At 42.7% G+C, this 21,884-nt stretch overlaps 1 protein-coding gene across 2 annotated transcripts in view; it reads right to left on the bottom strand.

The window, feature by feature from the left end:
• Window positions 1–3,309: 3,309 nt before the first annotated feature.
• The window catches only part of LOC126480396 (prolargin-like), a 119,645-nt gene continuing 101,070 nt past the window's right edge, over window positions 3,310–21,884 (bottom strand). For both annotated transcript variants that reach the window (XM_050103862.1, XM_050103861.1), the window contains one exon: window positions 3,310–4,700. In XM_050103862.1, the coding sequence (XP_049959819.1) occupies window positions 4,066–4,700 (635 nt within the window). In that variant the 3' untranslated portion in view covers window positions 3,310–4,065. The remainder of the gene's footprint in view (window positions 4,701–21,884) is intronic.

The following is a 21,884-nucleotide window of genomic DNA, read 5'->3' on the forward strand; positions in this document are numbered from 1 at the left end:
CTACGTTATGATCGTACTATACCTCTGCTCAGAGTTTACGGAAGAAGCCTCTCGGAACTACTCATTGCTGTTGGTCTGTCTCTAGCAAACTGGTGTTTCTCTAATAACTCTGGTAACAGTCTGACGCTACTGATCTTAAGTACAAAAATTTTGTGTTCTCCCTTACGGCAGGTCTTGTCATGGGGGAGGCCTCGTCAGAGAGGTCCACCGCATGAGCGTCTGGGGAAGTGATTCCAGTGGTGGTTTCCCGTTGCCTTCCACTGGTGATGACGAAATGATAATGAGGACCACACAACACCCAGTTCATGAGCGGAGAAAATCTCCGACTCAGCCGGGAATCGAAACCGGGCCCTTTGGCGTGACTGACCGCCGCGCTGACCACTTTTTTTTTATAGTGGGCCGATGGTGGCTCGGGGGGGGGGGGGGGGGGGGCAACAATCAGCTATCGGGGCGGACATCTAGGACATCTAATTACAGGTGCTTGCATGTTATTTGTTAATCTGATAAAATGTTGATCTTAATAGTGTGTAACATATACCTGTTGCAGGTTAATGAAACCTGTATCTAAGTCTTATGAATATGAGTGCAGAGTCTGTGGCGATGCAATTCATGTAATGTTGTTTCTTTGTAAGGAAAATACGTTATATAGATGTTTTATGCTGCTGAATTACTGGGCAGGATAGTGGCAGCAGTTTTGGCGTGCTGAAACACAATGGAAGCATCATTCGTATTCATTATATATTTTAGTGTTTCTGTAAAGGATATTCATTTAGGGGTCTGTAACTGGATCGAAAGACTAGTGAGTTCCTTGCTTATGGTTTTACAAAAGTAATAATTTTAGATTTTCTATTTCTTGTTTTTACGGATTCTTGCCTTAACATCATGTTCACTTCGATTATCAGAAATTATATTACGGAAGTTAAAGGTAGTAAATTGTTTTTTGATAAGATTTTGCTGCAGCAATTCAGTTTTTAGTAGCTATATCCTGTTAATCATTCTTATATTAACTTGCTGTCATTACGTAGTTCTAAATACGCTGTTTATATTTGAGCTCACTATCGTAATTTGATAAATAAAATTTGATAAATAAATTTGCATTGTATTGTGAACTCAATCAGTCGACCCCATGAGCAACTATTTTGGCCCCGTCTCCCTGCTCCCTTAACAGTCTGTATCATATTAACTTGAGTCCAACGTCATAGACACACGCAACTCCTAAGTAAGTAGAGTTCGCTACATTCTATAATTATAATATTTGGTTTACGATCTGTACACATGGCTTGATTGTGTCTGAATGCGTGTGGCATACTTCCATTGTATGGCATATTTCTGTTGTTTACGTAGAAAGTGTAAAGAAGGAGTATGAGAAAAGGTTGTCTAACAGTGCATATTGTGATAGATGTACCTGACTTTAACAAAACTTAACGATGCTTTATTGAATTCAAATAAACTGTGAAGAGACAATAGGCAAGTTAAGTTCAGTTAAAATACAATGTGGTGGCAATTGGTTACTGTAGAAAGTCGCGTCTGTATCAGGCTTAACAAAGAATACATTAAAATAGATTCACTGAACAAGTACCGACTTGATACAGGAAATGGTGAGCGTGTCGAGTAAATAGTGTTAATTGTATATTCCTAAATGTTTGCGTATTGGGTGTCTAAGGCAGAATTTGGGGGGAAAGAAAGATATCTGGTTAAATACGTATAGAATTCCGCTCAAGAGCCGCTCTTAGGCTGGTCGGTATATTAGACCAACAGTCAGTAATAACGACGTGTGCATTCGACCCAGATTCAGCTCGCCTCCCTCTCTTGCAAGACAGCGAACTTCACACTGATCTATTCTGATTTGAAAGTAACTGAACCAAGTAATTGTTACTGGTTCACAATTTTAATACAGCTGACATTTCAAGGAACAAGTCATCAAGACTCACGAAAAAAATTCCGTGAGTTTTGCGACACTACGTGTATACTTTCGTACCTGGACTAACATCGTACAAGGTTGTATCAAAAGTATAAGCGTTGTGTCGCTGTAGTCACGGAATATGTTTTGTGATTCTTGATGAATTGTTCTTTGATGGTCAGCTTTCTTTTATTTCAGTCTATGATCACAAAATTGTTAGATCCTTTCTAGCCGGTCTGCAGCAAGACTTGGGAAAAAGCAAATACAACTGATATACTGTCTACGTTTTACAACAATAAAACAGGCCATAACGGAAAGTACCTTGAGCGTGTTACTCTCTTGTTGACTTGTCCATTCTCTGTTTTTGTAATATATTTCATTAACTAAATAATCTTATTAATTGACCGGTACGGTATTTTATGATTATTTTATTGGAACGGCGTGACATATGGTACGAGGGGCCCTGTGGTGGTTAAGTTCTCCTGACCGCTTCTCGTGTGTATGGCATTTTGGCGGCCACGTCAACAGAGGGCATTGACCACTTTCTGAAGTCTGTTGTTTCATTCATTTGGCTCCTTTCCCTGTTTATCGTATTTTATATTATCCTCTTAGCTAAGTAAGCTTCTTCTTGTGTAGGCCATTTTATTTTTGTCTACTCACCACGGGAGCATCTCAGACTTACAATCATATTATCACTTAATCATTGCCTTTTTAACAATCTAAATTTAATTTTACTCATTAGAGTTTATCACTGTAATTATCAATAAAAGCTGGTAAGCTCACCGTAGACTTTACCTACTGAGTTCTTTTTATTGCGTTCTGCATAGTTATATAATTGATGAATATGTCTAGGCCTACAGTAACAACATCTAATGAACTTACGATACAAACATTTTGTGGCTACTGTACTGTAGTTCGTAATGAACAGTAGCGCATTAACCAAGATGCCTCCACCGATAGTGTGGCCTAGTGTATACCATATTTAAAATATGTGCGACGGTGCCATGCTGATTTCACGTATATCTCATGACGATGCCACTATGGCTTCATTATATTATGAAGTGTTTTAAAACAGATATGGGCAGTCAAATTTTAAGAGCATGTTTTTCACATGTAGCTGTATCAGTAAAATTTTCATTGTGGCCTACTGTATTGTTTCAAGATGTAAACTGTCCACTAGTCGTATTTTTCTTCTCCCATAGTTTGCTGCAGATTTGAAGATGGTCATCGCTGAGTGAAACTGGTAATCTAAGAACCTAATAAATTTATGATCATAGACGTAAATAAATGAAATTTGTTGTACGCTTTCTAGATCATTGTTATGTTCGCGACCATGTCGCAGCTTGTGGATCTATACATACCATTCGTAGATCATTCGAAGGAAAGTATGGGAAATAATGATTCAAGTGTTAGAGCTCATCTTACATTTTTAATTCTAGCACTGGCGAGGTAGTTCATGTTGTTTCACTGTTGGCAGTTGTACAGCATACAGTTGCAAGTTTAATAGTTTGTAACCTTATAATGATATAACAGTTATTCCAGGCTATTTTTAGATTCGTTATTTGAAGACTATCATTTCTAATTAGCAATATGTTTAGGAGCTTCTTTAACAGTGGGCAAAAACCTCGTGTGCTACTAGTACACACAGCTCCAAGACTGACGTTAGAAATGTGGAAGTTTATATCTTCAGAGCTGGTAGCTGCGAGCACTGTAATTTAAAGCTTGGTGTTTTGACGTCTTTTGCTACGAACATTCTGTTCCTTTTATCTTAATTTTTTGAGACCATTGACCCTGAAGCTGATAACTACTATTTTACAGCACCTCTAGATGCGGCGTTTGTCCATAATTGGAAGTTTTCCTAGAGATTATTGCAGTAAGGTCAGTATTTAGAACTGTTAGCTATAAAGATAGCGATTTAGACGTTTGCAATTATGTAGCTGGTCAGACAGTAAATTTCGAACATTCTGATACTTGGTTTTTACAATAGTTTATTTTAGGTTGGTAATATGGTTCCAGGGCTAATGAGTTGCCCCAGTGTTCATTTAACCGGTACTAGTTGATTATACACTACTGTTTCCATTGCTTTCACTGACATTGTGCTCATTTGGAATGTTTTATATTTTGTCAGAAATATCATGTTGCTCTTGTTTCGGATTTTGTATCTCCTACGATGTCAAAATTGACGTTCGTTGCGGTTGTTCTGTGCTACCGTTTACGTCTATGGTTGATCCATAGTTACTCGCACCAACGTCCTGGCTTGCGGGAATCGTACTCGCAGATGTGGTATATCCAGAATCGAGCGTGACATGATCCCCGTCTATATTTAGGTCTTTTGAGCCTACAATGTCAGTCGTTGATGGAATTGCTGTTTCTGAAGTAGATGGTGACTCAGTGATGGTTTCATGTTTTACATACACCGTAGTAGCAGAATCAGTAGTACTAAAATCGATCGTGGCATCATGGGCTACTCCACCGTTGAGGAGTCCCGGCTCAGTGACCGTGAGGCGACCAGCGGGGATGTCGTAGCGGGTAGGCCGCCGCCGAAACAAGCGACATCTCTGTGCCCTGTCCGATTTGCTGAGCTCGGACGCTGAGATGTTGTCGCGGCACCAGAAGCTGTTGTACTCGAGAATCACACGCGATGCACCAAACGCGACCAAGTCCTCGGCAGTCTGCACGAGGTTGTACGTGAGGTCGATGACCGCCGGCTGCTGTGGTAGACTGCTGGCTGCCGGGACCACACTCAGGAGGTTGTCGGCGAGCAGCAGGCGGCGCAGAGACGTGGCCTTGCTGAACAGCCCTGCGGAAACCAGAACGTGTTTGTAGGACACAGGAGAAAAGAAAAGCTCAAGTCCACATTTTTGTTAGTCATTTCACGCACCATTCGCATAAATGAAGTTCTACGCAGGGCAAACGTTCACAAAACCACAAACTGCAGGGACGGATTCCTGACTAAGTAGAGGAAGCAAGTTCGTATGAACACCTGTCCTGAAATGGACGGTGTACGTGCAAAGACAACAAATCGTCCTGGAATACAGTATAGAGCTGCATCGATGAACGTCACAACAGATGTTCAAAGTGGTGTTCATGGGGTTGCAGGTGATAGGGATAGTACCGGTTGTCACGCAGGATACACGTAATCGTATTTTGGCTTACACCATGTTAGCGGGCCACTTGCCTGGAGCCTGTACAAGGTTTCGCCCCAATGTCCTGTAGAACCCGATCCTCCAAATGTGGTGTACGCGCAGTCCGCCGCCTCCATGCACGTCCGTCTGTCTGAATGGATCCATGATCACACAAACACCCAAAAATGGCTTAAAATGATGTCATGTGATTGGTGGCTGTGAAGGACTTGTTTTGGTATAGCCATGCTGCCTCTCGACCGTTTCCATCTGCTTGGCTGTTCCCGACATGAATTGCGGGCCATTCTGCTTCTTACAGTAGGCTGCGTCAATCGCACGGCCTGCAGCAAACTAGGAACACACGGCACGTGGTAGGAAGAACTGTCATTCGTCAACGCCGCCAATATGGTAACGATGCCCAATAACGGTAGATGTGGTAAATCCAACCCATACCGTGACTTTCTCGTCGTGCAATGGAGTTTCCACGACAGTTCTAGGATTTTCGGTAGCAAAAATTCTGCAGTTGTGGGCGTTGACCGACCCTCGGAGCGTGGAATGAGCTTCGTCGGTCCACAACACGTTACTCAACCAATCGTCATCTTCCGCCATCTTTTGAAACTCCCACCCCGCAAATGCCCTCCGCTTCACTAAATCGCCATGATGCCGATTTATTTTGTACGGATAGCATCGGAAAGTACGCCTCAGTGGCAACCAAACAGTAGTGTATGGAATGCCGGTGCGACGTGCGACTGCACGAGCGCTGACTTCCCCGTGCATAGACGAACCCGCTACAGTCTCCATTTCTTCCTGAACTGTCTCAGCAGCATTACGCCTTGTGCTCGGTCGGCCACCACGGGGTCTATCGTCTAAACAACCCGAAATCATTCTCACGACAGCTGCATTTGTCAACGGTCCTTTACCCGTTCGAATCCCCTTCCTATGTAGGTAGGATCATAACGCTGAACTAGCACATTCCCCATTCTGATAATACAGCTTAACTAAAAGCGCCCTTTCAGGTAACGTCAAGATGCTGCGACTGCTGGCGCATCTGATTTTCTCTCTCATTACAGCTCCTTTTATACACGATTGTCATGCGCAGTCACTGGCGTTTTGCTGTCCAGCGCCATCTGTCGGACATTTTGTGAACATTTTTTTTTGTTCTAATAAAACCCCATGTCATTCTAAGCATGTGTGTCAATTTTTACCTCTATATCTACATTATTCCGTGGTTTATTAAGTTTTCAAATTTATACTGACTTTTTGATCATCCGGTATATGGGGTCCAATGGCCCGAGAGGCAGGCACCAACTTTGGGGATTGACGGCAGCGTCGCGACAAGATGCGGGCACGACGTTCGAGCGGCCGAAGCGACGAGCTGCGAAAGGAGGGCCTGCGCAAAGCGAAGATACCGGGGTCAGCGTCGACTACAAGCAGAAAGACAGCAACCCGTCGGTTGGTTGACAACATTCGTGTCGGACGACCGCTCATGGCCTGGCTACCCTCTTCTACCTGGCTTTCAACGACACCACTCAGTAACTGCTGCGACGCACCGTAGATCCATGGAACTACTTGCACATAAAGGGGAGTAACATTCTGTAATCCTCGTGGTGATTTGTGTCTTTGCCTACTTGTCCTCATTATTTTCTGGTTTGTACTCGACCCTCAGAGTTTTACTAGGTCCAGCATCGCTGGGTGGCGGCGCGGTCTCTGGCGCCATGTCACGGTCCGCGCGGCTTCCCCCGTCGGAGGTTCGAGTCCTCCCTCGGGCATGAGTGAGTGTGTTGTCCTTAGCATAAGTTAGTTTAAGTTAGATTAAGTAGGGCGCAAGCCTAGCGACCGGTGACCTCAGCAGTTTGGTTCCATAGTCCTCACCACAAATTTCCAATGCTTTTTTTACTCTGTCGGCTCTTTGTTTGTAAATATAGGCCGTAGTATTCTACTGAGACACTAGCTGTCATTTGAAAATTTGTTCCGCTTTAATATTGCCTTTCCTTTCTAGTTTGTACCCGATCATTTACGTTCTAATGAATCAGCTCCTGGTCCTAAATACAACCGGAACAATTGTACTAAGGCACAGGTTGCCGTAAAAAAATAAATAAATAAATAAACTAAACAGGGACCTTGTGGTTAAATTTAGGTTTTAACTGGTTCAGTTCTTTGATTGTAATTCCATTTCTCAGTCATTAGTTATAATCTGAACAACCCTTTTACATCAAGCTGTGCGTTGCTGTGTTCGAAATACCGGGTCATTATTGGTGTATTTTAGCTGAATATTGTGGTTCCGCCGAGTCAGTTCTCTTGTAATAAGTGCTCACAAGTAATGCATAAGACGTTCCTTCAGAGCGGTCTTCATAATTGACAGTCAGTTTAACCTTGAAAATATTAACAGTCAACTGTCACCAGCTCTTTAGTGAAAATAAAATTGTCAAAAGCGACGGGTTGGGATCCAGTCGCACCTTGGTTGCCAATTGAAACGAAGAGGTTGGTTGCTTTGAAGTAAGCCTTATCATTATTATATTGTTTCCTAATCTGTTTAACCTCTAAGAACAGGTGCGCATCTTAACCTCGAACTTTTCGACATACAGTTCTCAAATTTAAAGTTACGTCAGCTGTTTCGGTAATTGAATCACTCTTGTCATCAGTGGTGCTTATACAGTTTTCATGTGTTGCAGAAGGGCATTTAATAAGACAGACTGTGTTCAGCGCGGTAGTAAACACCGCTGGCTCACGCGATAACGGGCGGGCTGCAGGTCCGGCCACCTTGAAATCATTCTTCTGTTTTGATTTCTTTTGCAAAAGCTTAAGGTCAAAGGAATTTTGCGAATTTGTTCATTTTGTAAACAAAAATTTATGGTTACTTAATGTTAAATAAACAGGTTGTGTGAATAGAAAGTTATATTAGTGGGTCCTCCCTTCCACGTTTTTCTTAATTCCAGTGAGTACCACGTATCAGTGATAAAAACTGGGGGTAACGATGTCTGGTTGCTCCCGTGACAGTGGAAAAGAACACACGGAGCTCAAAGCGCCTGATACTCCCGCGCGATTGCTGGTCACGAAATACAGCCTACAGAATACTGTCTAAACTAAACCTATGTAGCACTGCAACGAACTGAGCGTACTAAGCACGGAAACGAAATGAGACTGAGCGGCGACTCCAAGTAGTTTTGGAATCTCGGGTCATTGACACTGTACGCTTCGTCTGTTAGCAACAGGTCCTGCTGCCAACATGAGCGACGGCCGGATTGCCCACGGTCGCTTAAACTTCCAGCCGAGGGGTAGTTCGGCGCCCACACACAGGTTGGCGTCACTGGGGTAGCTGCAGGCGTCTCGATGTTAGAGCGGCCGGTGTTCCTCAACGAAATCGTCGCCTTGGCGTGGATTTTTGATACCAACGGACACTGCACCTGCTGCATTTCTCCACCATTCTGAGTCATTTACGAATTGACTTATAAATGAACCCAGAAGTTCCTCCGTCCATACCATTTGATATTCCTGTGCGCAGGCAAGTTACCTGTAGTTATAGATTACTTGAGAAAATTACTTTGAAAGCGTAATGAAGTGAATTAAGTTGATCGTCTTTTAATGAAGGTGTGAGCATCCTCGTGCCTGCTACTACTGAACTCGCAATTTTATAAGAAATCCGAACAGCAATTTCATTTTTACTGTACGCTGTCTCTTTGTGCAGGGGTTGGGCTGGACCATTGTAAAGAATTCGACATTTGCTCTAATCATCACTGGAGAATCTTTGTGTTACAGTGGGTCTTCATGAACGGCATTCATGACTGGCAATCATATAAGAAAACTAAGCCGTGTAGCTAGGAACTGACGTGTTTTCATAATGTTCTGGCACCAGGAAGATCAAAGATAATGAGAGATTTTTTATACTTTTACTGCTCCGAAGGCCAAGTTGTCACCACCATATGAGTGATATAGTCTCTTCAATAACACATGAGCGGTTTGTCATCAGTCTGAAAATATTAAATATCAGGTGTAGAAGTATGAAGCCGGAATTTCCCTACAGGTGGTGCTAGCCACTAGTGTAGGGCCCGTGAGACCGCGTCTGCAGCGCGACCTGCTTCCTGTAATGCCTGACGACGAATGTCACCGCACAGTAACCCAAGTTCCATGCACCAGTATCTGTTTCAAACCTGTAAACATGTCGAGTTTTTGCCTACGAACGACGATTTGCGATTTTCTGTTATCGATTAAAGAAAATTGTTGCCGAGTCGCATCGACTGCTTGGCGAAGCTAACGGCGAACACACTCTTGGGGAAACACAGTGTTTTGAATGGTTCAAAAAATTCGAAAGTGGTAATTTTGACATGAGAAACGACGAGCGTCGGAAATCCCCGAAAAAGTCCAATTTGGCATGAGGAATGACGTGCGTGGTAAATCACCGAAATAGTCCGAAGACGATGGATTGCAGGCGTTATGGGATGAAGATGATACTCGACCTCAACTGTAACTCGTGGAACAATTAAATGTGAGGCAGAAAGCCTTGTCTCTTCGGTTGAAAGCTATGTGAAAGGTGCAGAAAGCGGAAAAATGGGTTCCGCATGAACTGAATGAAAGACAGCAAGCAAATCGAGTGACCACTTGTGAAATGCTGCCCGCCAGTAAGTCGTTTCTCCATCGAATAGTGACAGGTGATGAAAAATGGATATGTATTGAGAATAGTAAGCGCCGTAAATCATGGGTGAATCCAGGCAAACCATCGACATCCACCGCAAGGCCAAATCCCTTTTGAAAGAAAAGAATTTTCTGTATTTGGGGAGATCAGAAGGGTGTCATCTCAAACCGTTAACACTGATCATGACGAACAGCAAATGATAGTTTTAAGCCGAGCATTGCGTGAAAAACGACCGGAATATGGAAAAAACAACACAGTCATATTGCTCCATTATAACGCCCCATCACACACAGCAAAACGGGTCATGGAAACGATCGAGGCGTTCAATTGCGAAGTGCCAGCGCATGCGGCTTATTCTCCAGTCTTGGCTCCTTCCGATTCTCATTTATTTGCATCACTGGTCCACGCTCAAGCTGAACAACACTTCAGTTCGTATGAAGATGTACGGAAATGGCTCGCTGACTGGTTCGCTTCAAAAGAAGAACGGTTATTTGGCGTGGCATTCATAGCCTGCCGGAGACGTGGGAGAAATGTATAAAAAGCAATGGAGATTATTCTGAATAAAATATCGTTTATCAGTTTCAAACAGCAGATGTGTAATTATTGAACCTAATTCCGGTTTCATACTTCTACACCTGGTAATCCTAATCGGTTTATAATAATCAAGAACAGTACTACTTTTCATGTTTTTGTAATTATTTGAAATATCATACTGAAAAAAGTGTTTTTGTACATACAAGTTGGAAGCACCTCTTTTGTCCCTGGGCACATTTATGCCAACTGCGCTCTTTATTCGTTACAAACAACTGCAGGATATACAATTACTCCCACAAGTATGTAATAATAAAAATACAGGCAGGTTGCAGGCACAGAATAACACGATTCACTGTTTACTTAAATCATTTGAGGATAGCCTAAAAAGCAGAAAGCCGATTCATAGTGGAACAAAAAATAAATATTATTGTGGAACATCATAATGACTCTTTAAGCATATAATATGTTTACGTTCCTCCATGTAGCGTGAGAATATCCATTAAAAGATTCACTTTTATTTGTTGAAATTATTCTCCTACCACATTTATTCACGTGGGCTTATACCACTTTTCCCATATGGCCTTCATTTTATTTGAAGTCCACGCAACAAAGTTAGCAATACATTGTAAGTAAACTCTTTTGTGTTTGTTTCATGGCGATTAATAAATCTAATTAATTACCTAAAGGTGGGCTCCAAAGACTAATTCGTTCACCAAGAAGATATACGAACATTACACTTCACTTCCACCAACCACAGATGAGTACCAATTAATTGCTTTGCAGTTTATAGCGAAGCGTTTCGTGGTATTATTTGTTCTTTATCAGGAACGAGATGTTCACAAGTTACTTAATCGAAGTTTAAATAAATCCTACTCTCTAATATACTTAATGTTACAATATGATGTAATTACTGGAGGCATGTGACTATACACGTGTCACTCCAATAATTAGGTCTCGTAAGACAATTTGGTGCCACGTAATTGTATGAAAATAATTACAAAAATAATTCCATCTATTTTGTTCTGACACATAAGTCACAATAATTCCTTTAGTTCTTTTGTGATTTACAAGTTTGTAGTTAAGATATGTCAAAAGTTAGTACCAAACCACAAAAAACTTGTATATAAAGTAACACGACAAAAAATGTATGACATTTAAAATGATGTGAAGTTCCTGCAGAATTCGAAATTAAGAATGGATTTTAACACAGATAACCCTGACTTTTACATGCAGATATTATGGATATTAATAAGGAGCACTGCCTAATGCTCTTATTCAAACTATACCAAATTAACCCAATTAAAACCAAAATCCTCAAATCGATTATGCAGACTGCTATACACCGTTGAGATTGGTAACCATAAATACTATAATATTGGGATGAAGCAGGCATGGAAGTTGAATACGAACAGTTTTTTAATTGACTGAATGGTCACACGTCAAGCGTACGACCATGGAGAAGTTGTATTGAATAATGTTCAACTTGATCAATAACAGAAGATGAAATGCTTGACGACACAGCTTTCGAATATGTCGTACTAGAAACAAGAAATAATATATAGTGACAAGCCAACACATTATGACCACCGTCCACAGCCAGACTGAACACCGCCTGATCACGTAATAGTCACATAAAGCGATAAGGAAAGTATGTACAAGCGGAGCCAGATACGAACGGGTAGTCACTCTAGCGGCGGTATGGGCAACAGTGACAGAGGGATGATTGTTGCCAAACACCTGGCAACGAGCATCTCGAAAACAGCTGCTACTGCCGTGAGCATTACGAGAAATGATTAAAATACACTACTAGCCATTAAAATTACTACACCACGAAGATGACGTGCTACAGACGCGACATTTAATCGACAGGAAGAAGATACTGTGATACGCAAATGATTAGCTTTTCAGAGCGTTCACACAAGGTTGGCGCCGGTAGTGACAGCTACAACGTGCTGACATGAGGAAAGTTTCCAACCGATTTCTCATAAACAAACAGCAGTTGACCGGCGTTGCCTGGTGAAACGTTGTTGTGATGTCTCTTGTGAGGAGGACAAATGCGCACCATCACGTTTCCGACTTTGATAAAGGTCGTATTGTAGCCTATCGCGATTGCAGTTTATCGTATCGCGACATTGCTGCTCGCGTTGGTCGAGATCCAATGACTGTTAGCAAATATGGAATCGGTGGGTTCGGGAGGGTAATACAGAACGCCGTGCTGGATCCCAACACTCTCGTATCACTAGCAGTTGAGATGACAGGCACCTTATCCGCATGGCTGTAACGGATCGTGCAGCCACGTCTCGATGCCTGTGTCAACAGATAGGGACGTTTGCGAGACAACCACCATCTGCAACAACAGTTCGACGACGTTTGCAGCAGCATGGACTATCAGCTCGGAGACCACGGCTGCGGTTACCCTTGACGCTGCATCACAGACTGGAGCTCCTGCGATGGTGTACTCAACGGCGAACCTGGGTGCACGAATGGCAAAACGTCATTTTTTCGGATGAATCCAGGTTCTGTTTACAGCATCACGATGGTCGCATCCGTGTTTGGCGACATCGCAGTGAATGGACATTGGAAGCGTGTATTCGTCATCGCCATACTGGCGTATCACCCGGCGTCATGGTATGGGGTGCCATTGGTTACACGTCTCGGTCACATCTTGTTCGCACTGACGGCACTTTGAACAGTGGACGCTACATTTCAGATGAGTTACGACCCGTGGCTCTACCCTTCATTCGATCCCTGCGAAACCGTACATTTCAGCAGGATAATGCACGACCGCATGTTGCAGGTCCTGTACGGGCCTTTCTGGACACAGAAAACGTTCGATTGCTGCCCTGGCAAGCACATTCTCCAGATCTCTCACCAACTGAAAACGCCTGGTCAATGGTGGCTGAGCAACTGGCTCGTTATAATACGCCACTCGCTACTCTTGATGAACTGTGGTATCTTGTTGAAGCTGCATGGGCAGCTACACCTGTACACGCCATGCAAGCTCTGTTTGACTCAACGCCCAAGCGTATCAAGGCCGTTATTACGGCCAGAAGTGGTTGTTCTGGGCACTGATTTCTCAGGTTGTATGCACCCAAACTGCGTGAAAATGTAATCACATATGAGTTCTAGTATAATATATTTGTCCAATGAATACCCGTTTATCATCTGCATTTCTTTTTGTTGAAGCAATTTTAATGGCCAGTAGTGTACGATGAAATCACGAGTAGGCGACAAGAAGTTGGAGTTTCATCCCTCATCGCAGAACGTAGAGCCTAGGGACTTTCCCGCTCTGTACAGCATATCGGAAAACACAATATAATGCCAGTGGAGGCACAAGTGTTTCGGAACACACCGTTCAGCGCACATTGTTGAAGATGGGGCCATGCAGCAGAAGACCCCTACGAGTTTCCACCTACAACATCGTCTATTACGATTATAAAAAAGGTTCAAATGGCTCTGAGCACTATGCGACTTATCTTCTGAGGTCATCAGTCGCCTAGAACTTAGAACTAATTAAACCTAAGTAATATAAGGACATCACACACATCCATGCCCGAGGCAAGATTCCAACCTGCGACCGTAGCAGTCGCGCGATTCCGGACTGGAGCGCCTGGGACCGCTCTCCCACACCGGCCGGCTTACGGAGATGGCATCTTCCAGCAGGATAACTGTCAATGTAACAAGGTCATACCAGTGGCTTAGCGATTTAAAAGAGCTTGATGCCTTGCCCCCGCAATTCGCCTGGTCTTAACCTGATGGAACACATCTGGGACGCTACTGGGTGCTAGCTCCGCGCCCACTTATCTCTGGCACACTATCAACGACTTGTGACATATATGCCACTCAAAAATGCTGCTGAGTTTCATTCCAAAGGTGGCCAACTCGTTATGAAGCAGGCGATCATTATGTTTTGTTCCATCAGTCTACAGCCGAATTATATGACAACAGAAGAAAAGAATGAGTTCCAAACGAATTAGTACACAAGGAAAACACTTAATCCAATTACAAATCAAATCTAGTGTACGAGAGACTCGAAGAACGGGAAGGGAACGATAAAAAAAATAATTAAAGAAAAAGTATGGAAATTATGAGTATTGGATGGAGAAAACTGCAGTCGAAAGAAAATTTATTTAGCTTCTTTGTTTAAAGGTCTAAAGAAGGTAAATGCTAGATTGAAATTATCCAGGAGTCAAAACAAACATTTTATAATTATTTTCAAATAACTAGATAATCAAGAACGATTCCAGTCATCATTTGAATCCAAGCAGAAAACTAACGTCAAGCGAAGAAAAAAACGAACTCCTAGATCAAAGAAATTCACATATTTGTACAATTGACTAATTCACTGCCAAAATTGCCATGGCACTGTTTCAAGAAGACTCAGACGAAGTCTTTCTGGAAAATGTGAATAGACAATATATTTGGGCTTATTAAATTATTCAATAAATACAAAGTAACTTGTACCGATAATGAAAAACGGCCTGTACAAGCACTGTGTTGGTTATACTGCAAAATATCCAGAAATATTACAGTAAGGGAGGTATCACGTATGAATTGGAAAACAGGAGTGATGTTAGGAATAAATCATCCTCAATACGACAACAAGGAAAAAATCACTGGTCACTAAACGGGCTATGTGTTGCCCCTCGTGATGGACATTTGATCAATAAAAGTGTGCGCAAATTTAAGTGCAGTTGCTTATATTATAAATCTAACTTATGGGACCACAAGTTTGCAATTAAAAATCCAGCAAAACATGAGCCGTTACGCTTGTGGTTCGATGGAAATGAAGTTGACTTATCAGCTAAAAGCTATGTTACCTGTTTGACTATTTAAGATAACACTCGTTTTTAATTTACGAAATAATGCCTCCAGAGTAAAAAAAAAATAGGAACAGAACTCTAACCAATGCTCTGGTAGTACAGCTACTAGGAAAAGGCTGAGTGCAACGATAATTTCATACAAAGCAGCACGCACAAATGAATTTGTGCTATATGCCTTCATTTATCGAATGAAAACTGTAAAATAAAAATGTTTACTTTTTGCTGTAGACAGGAAAATCATAAAAAATAAAGTTATAATGAGATCTTCTTAAAAATTGGCTTCATAGTTTTGTTTTTATTATTCTGCAATAACAAAAATAAAACGCTCAGCAACTTGTGTTTTACAGTAAAAAGTATATTACTTATGCCGTACTTCATACGACGAACAGAAGTCTCTTTAGTACATCAAGTCGTAGGATTAAACATTCTAAAGCGACCAAATGAATGGGTATCATGGAGACAACAATTTTAAGCTTAATCACTTGAAGTCAAAGGACAAGCAGATCATCTCTGTGTCATGTTTCCAACAAACAGTTTTCTTCGTGTTGTAACTAATAAAAATTTAAGAGAAATAACGTGAAAGACATTAGAGAATTATGATACATTTCCGTATCTTAATTAAAGTACCTCCCACAGAATTTCGTTACGGTTCCATTACGCTTTCGCGCTTACTAAGCGACCCGTGACGAAACGTGCTGCTCGACTCTTCTCTATACTATTAATACCACTCGGTAAGGCTCACAGACTCGTCAAAAAAATTCAACAGCCGCTCGACAGAACTACTGAAGAGAGCAATGCCGGTGACGAATAGATCGCTTGAATAACTGGTCACTTCCTGTTCAAAAATTCTTCTATATTAACGCGTTTCACACACAACCCATCATCAGAACATGGAAAAGTCTTCATACTGAGTACACAGTCACATGTATCTGTCGTCAGTATCAGAACGAAGGGTACATGTGACTCCATAATTTGCGCGAATACTTGTCTTTGATATCCTGAAGACGGACTGTGCCCGAGACGCGCCAGTAAATAAGAATTTTTGAACAACAAGTGAGCAGTTATTGTACCGACCAGTTCAGAACTGTCTCCTCAAGTGCACATCATGGTCCCAGACCTCCTGCGCGAGCTACTTCTTTCATATTCGAATTTCACTTCCTCAAGATTCTTCCAGTGACTCTCAATCTGGAACCTATAAATTTTTCTATAGTTCCTGTATGTGGTAATTCCACTTTACGTCATTCCGAGCAGTTACTTGTAGATATTAATGTTGTTACTGTTTCCAATGACTTATCGATTAGCGTAATCCAATAGTAACAGATCTTTTCGTCTATTCGTCAGGAACACATTACATTGATTTTGGACAAGTAATTGACTCTGCAACCAGTCATTGATTTCCCGCGAGCACTCCTGAATTTCGCCGCTCTATTCCTCCCTTGCAACCTATGTGTAGCTAACTGCAACGTTCGCGTAACGCTTGATGAAGCTTTCAACGTTATCCACTAGTTCACTTATATATTTTGTTAGCAGTAATGGACCTACTCCATTCGTTTAGTATACTTTTGAAATTACCTTTACATCTGTCGATTCAGACGTTAAGAACAAGTTGTTGAGTTCTGTCTGCATGGAAGTCCTAAATCCAATCACAAATCCTGTTCGATTCTCGATATGTTCGTATTTTGTTCATTAAATGACGATGTGCACGTTCTTATTGTCTTTATTATCTTTATAAATGCTAACACTAGGGGTAGAGCTGATTTGCTTCAAAGTAACATTAATGTTGCATTTATTTCACTGAAAACATTGAAATTACATTGCCGTACTTTCCGTAACTACCGAACTAACGTAACCTAAAAGTTATTAGTGACTTACATTTGCACTACTGTCCAGTTTTCGAACCTTGTAATTTCTCATCTGCGCAGTGCATTATAAGCCAAATATTAAATGAATAGTTCGCAACGAGTATAAACTACCGGGTTCAGGGCATCTCTGTTAACACAAAATACATACGACATACACTGAAGAACCAAAGAAGCTGGTACACCTGCCTAACATCGTGTAGGGCCCCTCGAGCAGGCAGAAGTGTCGCAACACGACGTGTCATGGATTCGACTAATCTTCTGAAGTAGCTCTGGAGGGAATTGACACCATGAAACCTGTAGGGCTGTCCATAATTCGGTAAGAGTACGAGGGGATGGAGATCTCTTCTGAACAGCACATTGCAAGGCATCCCAAATATGCTCAATAATGTTTATGTCTGGGGAATTTGGTGGCCAGTGGAAGTGGTTAAACTGAGAAGAGCATCTCTGAAGCACTCTGGACGTGTGGGGTGTCGCATTGCCCTGCTGGAGTTGCCTAAGTCCGTCGGAATGCACAATGGACAGGAATGGATGCAGGTGATCAGACAGAATGCATAGGTACGTGTCACCTGTCAGAGTCGTATCTAGACGTACCGGGGATCCCATATCACTCCAACTGGATACGCCCCACACCATTACAGAGCCTTCACAAGCTTGAACAGTCCCCTGCTGACATGCAGGCTCCATGGATTCATGAGCTTGTGCCCATATCCATACGCATCCATCCGCTTGATACAATTTGAAAATAGATTCGTCCGACCAGGCAACATGTTTCCAGTCATCAACAGTCCAATGTCGGTGTTGGTGAACCCAGGGGGAGAGTAAAGCTTTGTGTCATGCAGTCATCAAGGGTACACGAGTGGGCCTTCAACTCCAAAAGCCCATATCGATGCCGTGTCGTTGAATCATTCGCACACTGGCTCTTGTTGATGGCCCAGCATTGAAATCTGCAGCAATTTGGGGAAGGGTCGCATTTCTGTCACGCCAAACAATTCTCTACAGTCATCGTTGGTCCCGTTTTGCAGGATGTCTTTCCGGATGCAGCGTTGTCGGAAATTTGCTGTTTTACTGGATTCCTGATATTCACGGTATACTAGTGAAACGGTTGTATGGGAAAACCCCCACTCTGTCGCTGCCTTAGAGATGCGGTGTCCCATGACTCGTGCGCCAACTACAACACCACGTTCAAGCTCACTTTATTCGTGATAACCTACCATTGCAGCAGCAGTAATCGATCTAACAACTGTTCCAGACAATTGTCTTTATATAGGCGTTGCCGACCGCAGCGCCGTCTTCTGGCTGTCTACGTATCTCTGTATTTGAATATGCATGCCCAACCAGTTTCTTCGGCGCTTCAGTGTACATGGAACTGTGAGAATATCAAATTAATTTAATAGCTCCTGAAAGGTTCTAGTTTCAGGAGGAGCTACAGATATGATGACATGTTTTCTTAATGGCATAATATCCCGAAAGTTTTTCTCTGTAAATTTTGTATCCTACAAAGCCTTGATGGTACCCAATTACGTAAATTCTGAGAATTATTTGACTTAATTCATTTCAAACTCACGGAAACCATCTTTGGTCAAGGTGTCACAGATTGCTCTTTATTTGTGATCCAGTAAATGTTTCCGACAAATGTCTTTGAAATTGTCTATTCATCATCATCTTCTTCTTCTTCTTCTTCTTCTTCATCAAATCGGCGGTCAAGGACCCTGTAGATCATGCGCCGACCTCACAATGCTCCTCCATGGATGGCGATCTTGTTCACTTTGGATCCAGTCACGGACTCCTAGCTGGCAAAGGTCTTTCTGTAGCTCATCATCCCACCGCTTCCTGGGTCTTCCGGTTGGACGGTTAACATTAGGTCTTCCCTTAAGTACGGCTTTTCCCCCAGAGGTGTCTGGTATCCTAGCAATGTGGCCTGCTTAGATTATTCACCGCGCTTTCAGTTTTTGAACCATGTTCTGTTGCCCCATCAGCTCATACAATTCCTGGTTTTTCCCACGTCTCCACGAGCTCCCTTTCTGGATAGGTCCAAAGATCTTTCTCATAATTTTTCTTTCGAAGACCAACAATTTTTCTTTATCTTTCTTTGTTGTGCTTAGAGTTTCTGTCCCATACAACAATGCTGGTACTATCACGGCATTGTATGCTTTAAGTTTGGTCGTAATTGACGTATTCTTAGATGACATTACCTGCTTTAGACTGAAATAAGTTTTAGGCCCGTTCACAATACGTTGGCTTATTTCCTGTTTTAAATTATTTTACCTGTTGAACCATATACCAAGGTATTTAAAATTTTCCACTTTAGCAAAATCCGTGTAATGGGATGTCATTAGGGGTTTCTCTTGATACCTCTATTACCTCGGTCTTTTCCGCATTAATCCGTAACCCGATCTTACCTGCATTTTGCGCTAGGTTCTCTACAGTTTCTACCCTCCCTTCCTGTTATTCTGCTAGGACTGCGGTGTCGTCTGCATAACCCAATAAATCTGTCCTACCAAGTAGCGGCACCCTTCTGTTTTCTCTTTTCACTTTTCGGATTGCTTTCTCTAGGACCAGATTAAATAACAGTGGTGAAATAACATCATCTTGTCTTACACCCCTTCTGATATGGAATTCCTCGGACATCTCCCCTTGGTATTCGACTTTGGCTGTTGTCTCCGCTGTGCACACCTTGACCATATTTATCAACTTCATTGGTATACCAAGCTCTCTCTTTGTGAACCTTCGGGAGTCCATACAGTCTAGGTGGTACCATTACGCCCCATTGTCAGCAACATAAGGGCACCTACATATTTGTTGGCCAAATACTTGACGGGAATATTAAGTCCTTATGCAGGTAAGTGCCCTCGTCACATCCGTAATTCCGTGGATTTTGTTAAACGCCTTGATAGCTTCAGGTTGGATGAGTCAGATATCATGGTGAGTTTTGACGTCGTTTCCTTGTTTACGAGGGTACCACTGCGAGAGTCACTAGAATTGATTAGTCACAAGTTTGACGAGAAGACCACTGAACTTTTTAGGCATGCCTTGACTTCCACGTATTTTCTTTTTAATGGAGAATACTACGAACAAACGGAGGGAGTCGCCATGGGTAGCCCACTCTCAGCTGTGGTAGCGAATTTGTACATGGAGTACTTCGAGGAGGAAGCCCTTTCGTCATCCGAATGGAAACCTACTTGATTTTTCCGTTACGTGGACGACACATTCGTCATCTGGGCACATGGTATGGATAAACTCCTTGACTTCCTCACACATCTAAACTCCATACACCCCCACATCAAATTCGCTACGGAGACTGAAACGGAGGATAAATTACCTTTCCTTGACGTCTTGGTCAAGAGAAGGGCTTACGGCACCCTAGGTCATGGGGTGTATCGGAAGACAACGCGCACTGATCTGTATTTGCACGCAGACAGCTGCCACCAACCTTCACAGAGGAATGGGGTACTTAAAACTCTAGTACATAGGGCGCGCACTATCTCTGACGCAGAGAGTCTACCCCAGGAATTGGAACATCTGAGAACTGTATTTCGAAAAAAATGGGTACTCAGAGTTGCAGATTCAACGCGCTCTCCGCCCAACCACTACAGCACAACCTGTGGAGATGGGTGAAATCAAGAGGGAGGAGATAGGCATTGCGTTTATTCCATATACAGGCGCACTCTCGGGGAGAATCGCCCGCATTTTGAAGAAACACCGGGTCGAAACTGTGTTTTGTCCTCCAAATAGAGCTCGTGCACTGGTGGGGAGCGCCAAAGATGACCTCGGTTTGAGGAAGGCCGGTGTGTACCAGATTCAGTGTCAATGTGGCAAGTCGTATATTGGTCAGACGATGCGTACCGTCGAGGATCGATGCCGTGAACACCAGAGGCACACTCGACTGATGTATCCGAGCAAGTCGGCGGTCGCTGAACATTGTTTGTCGGAAAATCACGCTATGGAGTATGAACGCAAGAGGATTCTGGTACAGACGTCGAGATACTAGGACAGCGTTGTTAGAGAGGCCATCGAAATTCGCACCAATGACGACATCATAAATCGCGACTGTGGCTATAATCTTAGCAAGGGTTGGGGACCAGCGATTGGGTTAATCAAGAGTAAATTGAGCAAACGTATAGTTGTGACGACCACGGCGGACAAAGCCATCACACCGACGTCATCTCAGACGCCGTCGCAATCTGTTCCACCGCGCGACCGTGGCGCGGGGCGCGGACAGCGGAGGTAGCGTGCCGCGGGCGGAGGGTATTTAATCGGCCGCCGCCGCGACCGAACACAGTTCCCCCTGAGCAGCCATAGCGTACAGATCTCCGTGCCGGCACGTTCACAGCAGCTCAGTCCGTCAGTTCACCTGATGATGGCGGCATGTATGATTGCCGAAATATTGTGCCCGTTGGACACTGTAGACCGGCAGTACACCCGTGGATATTTTGATTATCAAATACGCCGGGAGAAACTCAAGAATCACACCTATTACTGTTCTTTTTATGCAGTGGGATAATAACGGCTGATTCCACTTTTTGGATTTCCCCTTTTTCCCATATTTCTTTTATGAGACTGCATAGCTCTTCCTGAAGTGTTTCTCCTCCTGCCTTCAATATCTCTGTTTATCCTCTCCTGGTGCCTTATTATTCTTTAGTTTCCTCATTGCTCTTTCTACAACTTCTCCTTCACCCTCTGTCTTATTCTCATGTAGAAAGACATTCTCTGCATCTTCCGTATTTAATAGCTCTTCAAAATATTCTCTCTACCTATTCAGAATTATTTTCTTGTCTGTTAGCACATTTCCATTCTTGTTACTAATAACTGAATTTTAGTTTCTGTGACCATTCCTCACATGTTTCAGCATCTGAAAATTTTCCTGCTGTCTGATATTGTATTTCCCTTTTCGATTTCATCATATTGTTCAAGAATTTTCTTTTTTCAGTTATCATAATCCTATTTGTTTCTCTTCTTACGGTCTTCAGTGCTTCCTTTTGTACCGCACATTGTCTGTCCAGCATGTGCACCACC

The sequence above is a fragment of the Schistocerca serialis genome, chromosome 1, assembly GCF_023864345.2.
Source record: "Schistocerca serialis cubense isolate TAMUIC-IGC-003099 chromosome 1, iqSchSeri2.2, whole genome shotgun sequence".
Classification (NCBI taxonomy): Eukaryota; Metazoa; Arthropoda; class Insecta; order Orthoptera; family Acrididae; genus Schistocerca; species Schistocerca serialis.